This window comes from Pseudomyrmex gracilis, unplaced genomic scaffold (genome assembly GCF_002006095.1).
Source record: "Pseudomyrmex gracilis isolate BER0280 unplaced genomic scaffold, ASM200609v1 scaffold_84, whole genome shotgun sequence".
In the NCBI taxonomy this organism is placed as follows: Eukaryota; Metazoa; Arthropoda; class Insecta; order Hymenoptera; family Formicidae; genus Pseudomyrmex; species Pseudomyrmex gracilis.
This window is the reverse complement of record NW_018020668.1, coordinates 1-8,811: the sequence shown is the minus strand read 5'-3', so window position 1 is coordinate 8,811 and position 8,811 is coordinate 1. Positions and strand designations below refer to the sequence as shown.

General features: G+C 32.1%; 4 protein-coding genes across 7 annotated transcripts in view; 1 reads left to right on the top strand and 3 right to left on the bottom strand.

Moving 5' to 3' along the window:
- LOC109855250 (long-chain fatty acid transport protein 4) overlaps window positions 1–1,486 on the bottom strand; it is a 10,772-nt gene extending 9,286 nt beyond the window's left edge. Inside the window, exons 1-2 of one of the 3 annotated variants that reach the window (XM_020429273.1) lie at window positions 1,334–1,486; window positions 808–893 (exon numbers count right to left, since the gene is read on the bottom strand). In XM_020429273.1, coding sequence (XP_020284862.1) covers window positions 808–876 — 69 coding nt within the window. In that variant the 5' untranslated portion in view covers window positions 877–893; window positions 1,334–1,486. Of the gene's footprint in view, window positions 1–807; window positions 894–1,239 lie in introns of all 3 variants that reach the window. The other 2 variants (XM_020429275.1, XM_020429274.1) reach the window with 2 other exon arrangements.
- A 714-nt stretch (window positions 1,487–2,200) lies between these two features.
- LOC109855245 (tektin-1) lies at window positions 2,201–5,208 on the bottom strand. 2 transcript variants are annotated; one of them, XM_020429262.1, is made up of 7 exons: window positions 4,995–5,208; window positions 4,769–4,890; window positions 4,120–4,410; window positions 3,666–3,947; window positions 3,262–3,484; window positions 2,505–2,723; window positions 2,201–2,412 (listed from the first exon to the last, which is right to left on the bottom strand). In XM_020429262.1, the coding sequence occupies exons 1-7, from the start codon at window positions 5,049–5,051 to the stop codon at window positions 2,260–2,262; spliced, it is 1,347 nt and encodes a 448-aa protein (XP_020284851.1). In that variant the 5' UTR covers window positions 5,052–5,208; the 3' UTR covers window positions 2,201–2,259. The 2 variants fall into 2 exon arrangements, with proteins under 2 accessions (XP_020284851.1, XP_020284852.1); XM_020429263.1 differs by having other exon boundaries at window positions 3,672–3,947.
- Window positions 5,209–5,433: 225 nt separating this feature from the next.
- Window positions 5,434–7,137, top strand: LOC109855243 (G/T mismatch-specific thymine DNA glycosylase-like). Its single transcript, XM_020429259.1, has 2 exons — window positions 5,434–5,672; window positions 5,764–7,137. Exon 2 carries the CDS (start codon window positions 5,798–5,800, stop codon window positions 7,058–7,060), a length of 1,263 nt encoding a protein of 420 aa, XP_020284848.1. The 5' UTR covers window positions 5,434–5,672; window positions 5,764–5,797; the 3' UTR covers window positions 7,061–7,137.
- Window positions 7,138–7,222: 85 nt separating this feature from the next.
- Window positions 7,223–8,525, bottom strand: LOC109855244 (nuclear cap-binding protein subunit 2). Its single transcript, XM_020429261.1, has 3 exons — window positions 8,308–8,525; window positions 7,783–8,103; window positions 7,223–7,704 (listed from the first exon to the last, which is right to left on the bottom strand). The coding sequence occupies exons 1-3, from the start codon at window positions 8,377–8,379 to the stop codon at window positions 7,600–7,602; spliced, it is 498 nt and encodes a 165-aa protein (XP_020284850.1). The 5' UTR covers window positions 8,380–8,525; the 3' UTR covers window positions 7,223–7,599.
- Window positions 8,526–8,811: the final 286 nt, after the last annotated feature.

Sequence of the window (8,811 nt, the reverse complement as noted above, 5' to 3'; positions counted from 1 at the left end):
ATAATATTTTTTGAATATATTATTATAATTGATTAATGTAACATATAATATATAATTGAATAATTATATAATTTAATCGCACTTTTTAATCGTACTTTTTACTTGCGTGTATCATATTTGCAATTCAAGTTTACAATATGTTACACATTATGATATGATTTATACAAAACAATTGTACAATCTATCTCTCAAATTTATGTTTCGGTGGTAATTAATCGTTAATTTTGTTGTTTTTTTCTTATAATTGTCGAATTTCTTCTGATTGTTCTTTTTTATATATATATATTAATGTATTGTGTGTATTATTAATAATATATTATTACTACTCCTTATTAGTTGTTCTATAAAATATATTATATAACAAAAGGCAAACTTCTTTTCTCAATACAATTTACGATCTACCGTATTTAATATATGCAGGGTCACGATCTGTTACATAAAACTCGTCTGATTGTTCGATTTCAATTGTGATTCAGCATAAAATAAAATTTGCATTTAAAAAATTATTTATATGTACTTAATATTTTTTTAAATATTTTGTTTTATATATCATACACTCGAAATTCAATATATTTTGAAGATATATTGAATAGAGCTTTTTTTTTCGCACAGAAATATAACGATATTAGACATATCTTCATCTCATATGACATTTAATCAAAATTTAATGTGAATTTTTGTTTCACACATGTCATTTTTTGAGAATTTGTTGTTTTTTTTTTGTAGAAATTCGAGTAGGTATAATTATTCGCTTAATAAAAATTAAGTTGAAGATAAAATTATAAATGCTATTGCAGAAATACTTACACAATCTTTATCGCCTATTTGTGTGACGTTCATCCCATTGTTATTGTTAACTGATATTGTATCTGCCATAATTAATCCGTTTAAAGCTGTACATACACATATATTGTAAGATATGCTATAATTATGTTACAATTTTTGTACACTTGTTGATTGTGATCATAAATTTTATAGTTTAGTTTTATAGTTTAATCTTAATTTTTAGTGTTTATAGTATTTTGTGTCTTTGGTTAATTTTTGCACCACTAAAGATTTTATAAAATAATATAACGTTGATTAAATTATCACGCGGATCACATAAAGAGAAAAAGCAAAGAAGTTTGCATCTACAATATATATTAGAGTGTAATTATCATGTAATACACATGTGCATATAAATTTAAAAATATTAAAACGTAAAAATCAAATGACGTTAATGGATGCAAATTGACATACTTTTATTCTATTACTCTGATGTTATTGATGATATTACCAATTTAACAGTTGCAAAACTCGCGTTTCATATGAAATGCACACTACGTATACACACCGAGTGATTCTTAAGCGCATTAGATTCAACGTTGCGGTCTCTGACATTCACCGTTTGAAAAGAGGCAGAAGAAACGTGAACGTATGTACACACACAGTCAACAGGATGAATTTACTACACGCATTTCTCCTCTTCTCTGACTGACTGTGATTCAACTCCTGATAGTTTCACGGACTAAAATACAACTGCGGCTAGACAGGTAAATCGGTCAAGAAAGCGGACTCCCTCCTTCGTTTCTCGTGTGTAGTTCTAAACACCTTTCCATTCGTTTGGTAGTCTGTGATATTTTTAATTATTCTAACTAAACAAAAACTTATAGCTCTACGTGATCTTACTAAAAAAACATGATGACGACAGTATGTGTACGATCCAATTTCGTAATAATTTGTCTTCCACGTGACACAAAAAAAACTTATGAATTATGTAAGCGTACATTATAACTGTGTGCTATAAACGTCTTATGAAGTAAGTGAAATATATCAACAATAAAATCAAGAGTCCTGACATTATTTATTTATCAATTGTTGTCATCTGTATATTGTTTATATTTTGAAATTTGATACGTATGTATATTTCAAAACTTAAAAAATCAACGATCTACCGGTATGTATATTTTAACATTTAAAATAAATCTTAATATCCCAGTAATTTACTTAACCAGTTTTCCTTATACTTTAACATTAGGTTTATTTGGTATTTTTGTGTTAAGTATGACGCATGTTTCTATTTGTGACTTTAAGATTTATTTAAAGTTTTTATCACTTTTATTTAAAGTGGTTTTGAATTAATATATATATATATATATTTATGTATATAAGTAAAAGTACGTATAACTTTATATGCATATAAATATTTATGTGAAAAAAAAATGATTTATTATTATTGTGAGACATCGCAAAAAAGAGAAAGCGAAATAAGAAAGCGTTTTAATAGTAACATTTCAATATGCACGAATAATCCAGACTTTGACGCAAAGTTAGACATTCGACCTCGTCAATTTTTAAGGTATTCATCTTCACGTTAATGTCTTCCGCAAGTTTAATCTGCGTCTTGAGCAAGTAACGTAATGACGCCTCTGCCTGTAATAAAGATTAGAAGACAGAGAGAGAGAGAGAAATGTCAAGATTCGAATCATTATACAATTGTGAGACACAAAACAGCTCTTGCGAACCTCATAAAGCGTTTGTTGCAGATTTGCCACGATGTTTCGTAATTCATGTATCTCCTTGACGAGATTAGCTTCAACTAAATCTTGAGTAAGCTCCGTTTCTGGACGTTGACATCGATGATCTATTCTGATATAAGCCAGAGCTAGATAACCTTCCTTGTCAGCTATAGACTTTTTTATACGTGCAATATTGTTTGACATAGCATCAATTTGCTTCACTATCTATATAAAGACAAAATGTATGCAAGACTTTGTAAGACGCAAAACTTTTTCTGTTAAAAATTATTAGTCTCGACAAAAAAACTAATTGTCTTAACAAAAAAACTAATTACGCAAAGCATCAAGCTTGATTTATGTATACATATATACATAGTGTTCCAAGATTACCGTACAATCTCTTGTAGGCAGGTAAAAGCCGCGCGCCTGGTGTGCGTTAGCGCTCCGCGCGGCTCACTGACGTGCGCCTGGTTAAAAGTCGGTGCTGATTGGCCTCTGATTTACTCAATAATTACTCCTTTATTATAAGTAATAGAAAAAAATGTTCAGGACTTTTCGACTCAGTTTTACTTTTACCTATCTACGAGAGATTGTACGGCAATTGTACGAGACGATTATCGTATATATATATATATTCGTTTACATATGATTTCATCATCGTATTGCGTAAGTTTCAAACCCGTTTAATAATTCAAAGTGTCAAGAAAGATGGTTTTCTTGAGACTTTGATTTCTTATTTCTAAAAAAAACTTTTTTTGCACACCTCCGAATGCTGAAGTTCCATCTTGATCTTAACCTTTCGAGTTTCTTCTATGCGTTGTTTGAAAGCTTCGTTTGTGATAATCCTTTGTCTATTTAGATCATCGATTGTTTGCTTAATTATTGTATCGATGTAACAACGCAATCGTTTCGTTTCGTCCACTTCCTTTCTTGCGCCGTTAACGTTATCATTCGTTTGCTGTTCCCATTCGCTTACTAATATTTCTCTGTACACAAGTTTTTACATGTTATATCGATGTATAATAAAATTACTTGTTTTATTTATATTTCATCAATTAGTTATTATCAAAAACAAACGGTGATGCGCAAAAAAAAAAAACTAATTTGTTCCAATTTCCAGTTTTCAAAAATCATTTTTAAACATTTTTTTATAGCAAGCCGATTTACCCACACGATTTGTCACGATGCAAATGAGCATCGCGATGAGTATTCAAATCAAAATCAGTTTCTTTCAAAGACATAGTATGACGATGGATGCATAAATTGCACTTCTTGTTTTCGAGGTCACGATCGATGCAATGCAATGTTGCCTTCAATTTGCGAATTTGTTCGCAAGTTTCTTCCGATACTCGACTTAAGAAATTGTCAGCTGTTTGGATTGTTTCTCGTTCCTTCAACAAATTTTTCTCGACGTCATCGTGAACCAAGTCAACTCCCAATCTACGTTCTCTGCAACGTTTTGTTTTAGACAATTAATTTTCACGACAAGATCTTAAATCATGTAAACTTTTGTAAAGTAGTTAGCAAAAGTATTGCGCCTAGTGAAGTTTATATTAGTTTTCAAAACAAATCATCATTTAAAAAATTACAAAAAAAAAAAAGAAATAAAAATGTTGTTGACCTGGTGATAAGACAATTTTTACAAATTGTGCTAGCATTTCCTCTGACGATTTTCAGTACATCGGTAATGCGTTCTTTGTATGCTGGGAGCGCGTCAATTTCCAGGACAAGATCCTTTCTAATCCGCAGCAATTCCTCCTTGCGAAACTCGATATCATTAAGCTTTTCTTTCAGTTGATGATCCGTTTCCTCTTTATTAACTTTCGCAATTTCCGTAGCAAAGTCGCACGCACGCGCCGCGTCGGCTAAGAGCCGTTCTGATAATTTTTGTTGCGCTTCGGAACATTGATATCTGAAGTAAATTGAAATTTTTTAAAGTTTTGTGACAATTATGCGTGGTTGTACAACTCTTATATATTCGTGTCTATCATATACTTAAATAACCGTGTAAAACGTGTAACTTTTAAACTTATAAAATACATTAATAATTGATCTATATTAATTATAAATATATTTAACTTATATTCTCCCTGTTTGTGTGTTAAATAGAATTTATATAAATGTAAATTTACAGAGTATTCGACTATTAATTACAGTTAATTCTCTGTGTGATTATTTTTCTAATTAGCATGTTTCTCTCTCGATCTTCTGTAATCACACGTACCAATGTTGCTATTATGTAATTTTGTACGCATGGCTTACTCTAGTACCTGAACTGATTGTTAAGATGCCACTGGTCTATTGTGAATCTTGAAGGAAACGAAGACGTTGTTGTTGATGCGCAATCCATTATCTTCGGTTTTCGCCGAATCGCTATGTACTGTATGTAATTCTGTGCGTATTACGGTTAAAAAAGGTTGAATCAAGCGCAGGTTAGACAGGAATGTGTTTCATCGAGGACAGTTCTCGAAGAGACTTATGTCTTTCTATAATTACGTTTGCTCGTCCCCAAGGAAACGTTTCCGCTTTCTGCACGCGTCGTTGATTTCTCATTTATAATCTATAAGCGTCCTAGAAATTTATTTTATAAACGCGATTATGCATCTTATATTTGCTTCTCGTTGTTGTCAAAAGCAACGTTTATAGATAACCAAAGTTTGTTTTGCAAATTTAGTTCTGACAAAATTATTTTTGTTAATAATATTTGACCATATTCGCGCGAATCAAAATATTTATTTTATACACATTTCATAAAGAGGAATTATTTTGTCAAATTATTTTGTCGTTTGTTTAGTGTTTTAAATTTACTGCCAATATTTGTATTTTGGTTTTGAGTAATTGCAATTGAAAAAGGGCGCTTTTACACGATTTATCTGGATAATCATTTTCTTACTTACCGACCTCGCGCATATATGTATATATGTATACGGTGACAACGATGTAAACAACGCGAGACGTCCGATAACGCCGTAAAAAATATAAATAGCAATGCATGCGCGTGCAAAGATTCGATATAATCGCTAAAATAACTCAATTTAAAAGTACAAACGGAAGATAGCGAAAGGAAATACTTGTAAAACTAATTAACCAAATCACAAGATATATAAATGTTTAAAAAGAGATATTAAAGGTTTTTCTACATATATATGTTTATATTTCCATTCTGTTTTTTGTGTAAGTATTCTTTTCCTTTTGTAGAAAAAAATTTGTACTTTTACATGATTTAAAGTTTCTGAACCTATAAATACGTTTACACAATTTACAGACCAAATTTTGCATGTATCTATCTTATTTATGTCATGTCGCTTGATTTGAACAAGCTGAAGAAAAGAGTGCCATTAGAACGGTCGAAGAAAAAGACAGATAGGTATGATGGATTGTCAGAGAAAGAACTCGAAAAGTATATGTTGGAAGATTATCTGGAAATGAATCTGGATATAGTCTTTGTCGGCATTAATCCAAGTCTGATGGCAGCACATCGTGGTAGATATTATGCAGGTCCCGGTAATCACTTCTACAAACTCCTACATGAATCTGGCTTGACACCGAGATGCATCAGTTTTGAAGAAGATTACAAGCTCTTGCAATATGGTATTGGTTTGACAAACATTGTAACACGTCCGACCAGATCCGCCGCAGACTTGAAGCGCGCAGAAATCAAAGAGGGTACGGGAATAGTTGAGGAAAAACTGAAAATATACAAGCCCAAAATCGCAGTGTTCAATGGTAAATGCATATACGAAGTATTTGCCAATCTCAATAGTAAGTCTACATTTTATTTTGGATTGCAACCTGAACGCATTGGCGAAACGGCAATCTGGGTAACGCCGTCGTCTAGCGCACGTTGTGCTCATTTTCCGAGAATGGTCGACAAACTGCACTTTTACACAGCACTGAAGAAGTACTTGGATTTTCTAAAAGGTGAAATTACCGATGTCGACGTGGAGGAATTTCAATTTGAAGGAAAATGCAAGCAGTCTGTGGCTAGCACTTCCAAGATGTGGCGCCGAAAAACTATGTCCACTTTTTTGCATGGAGGTAGAGTTGTTAACAAAAATACACTTTGTCTGGATACGTCAGAGGAAGATATAGCTGCAGTTCGCACAACAGGATTTCTCTTAGAATCATTGAATCATGAAAGTCACAATAAAAATAAAGATATGACTAAAAATGAAGAAACACACAGAGTTCAAAGTGAAAATCGGACATTGTTTAACAAACCTGCAGAAAAAACTGAGACGAACACTATGAAAATAGAAAATTTTGCAACTCCTGATACTATTACTGGAGATATAATTGTTGAAACAATGAATAAGGAAATTTCTGATGTTGATAAAAATCAGGATTGCAGTGCTATAAGTAATAATACATTAAGTCAAGAAAGTACAATACATTGTAAAAAAAATAGAAAATGTAAGTCTTCACGAATTACTCCGAGAATCGTAGACATTCGGAGCACTTTGAAAAACAAAAATAAAAGCGAGTCGTTAGATTTTATCAGCTTAATTAAACAAAGGTTATCTCAAAAAACTAACGACGACGATGCAATTATATCTGCTTAAAAACTAAGTATTTTCTCATCTACAATATAATCAGTTAAAATAAATATTTATTTTGCTTTTTATCTGATATATTTTTATATATGAGTGTTTTAATTATTCCTTAATATGTACATAAATCTTATTTTCACTGTTATTTAATATTCACACACACAATCGTTCCGTCACATTTATATACAAAATTATTTATTTAAGTTCTTCGATTATATATACTTAACATAAAGGAAACATTTGTATATAAGGTGTTTCATATTGTATGCCGTTTTATGATTTTCATAGATCTGCCCAATTTTCCCTACCAATCTGTTATTAAATCTGCTTTTGACTAGACGAAGTACTGTCAAGCAAAATGCGATTCTTTACGAAAAGGTACAAAAAGAATGAGATTTCTTTATACAAATCTTTGTTTTTCAGAAAATTGAGTAGAAAACGGAGTAAAAATATAAAAACTTTAATTATTTTCATAAAAAATCACATTCAACTTATTAATAGTACAATATGAGACACCCTATATATACAGCGTAATTATAGACTTATAAAATTTATCGACCAAATGCACCATCAGATATAGATGTTACTTTCTGTTGGATTATTTTCCCATAACCACCACGACCACTATCAAAGTCTGATCGGTATTCATCTCTTACCTAAAAGAATAAGTATAGCATTGTTATATCACACATCTTATGTGTAAAATATACACAAGATATAAATTCAAAAATTACTTGTCCTCCAGTCTTTCCACGTCCATACTGTCTGCCTTCTATAAATCCAGCATCCCAGTCGGTTCTGATTATCCGATCGTCTAAACGTGTACCATTTATATATCTCATGCAGTTTTCTGCATCTGCTCTTAGATAATACTCAACAAAACAGAAGCCGCAAGGTGTTTTCTTGTACTTATCAAGACCCATAATAATACGTCTAATGTCGCCGCACTTTGAGAAAAGCTCGTATATTTGTTCTTCGGTGGTATAAAAAGACAAATTACCAACGTATAAGGTGGAAGAAGTCCTCAAAAGCCTGTCCTGTTCTGCTCTCGAACCCTGTGTTTTAAAAATATAAACCAACAATTATTTTAAGTTTTTTAAGATCCAATATGCGAATCAGTAAGTCATGCGAACACCAAACAGTCGTTTATTCTTTTTTTTCACAAGATATTTAACGTGTTTATTGAACTTTCCAGTTCAATCAGGCATAAACAAAACAACTTTTTTGGTGAAGCTTTGAGGTTACTTTCTAAAACAAACCTTAAAATGTTGATCACGATAAGAGCTCAATTCCACCGAGGGCGAACTATTTACATTTACTTTAATCGACATTTTAATATGCAGAAATGATAAGTTTTTTTACACTTATAAAATCTACAGTCAACAAAGTAGCCCCTCAATTATGTACACACAACAACGACCATCTCACAATACCTTCTTAAGCTGCGTTCCAGTGCTGCTGCACGAAAAGGTACAGTTGCGGTCACTGAATCGTTTCGTAGACGCGGAAAACTAAGGGGAAAAACGACGATACTCCCTAGTAGTAAGTAGCGCCAACGAGCCCCGTAAACTAGCGCACGTCCACGGGTGGTACACATTGGAACTACGAAGACAGTCCACGAGCGACACGTCGGTGCGCTATGTCCACAGCGTGCGATTCTATTCTGTGCTATGTGCACGAGTTTAAATGGTCACTTTCTTTAAGTGTGTGAATATATTCGAGAGCGTGAATTTGATTTTTTTGAAATTTAAAATGACCGATCT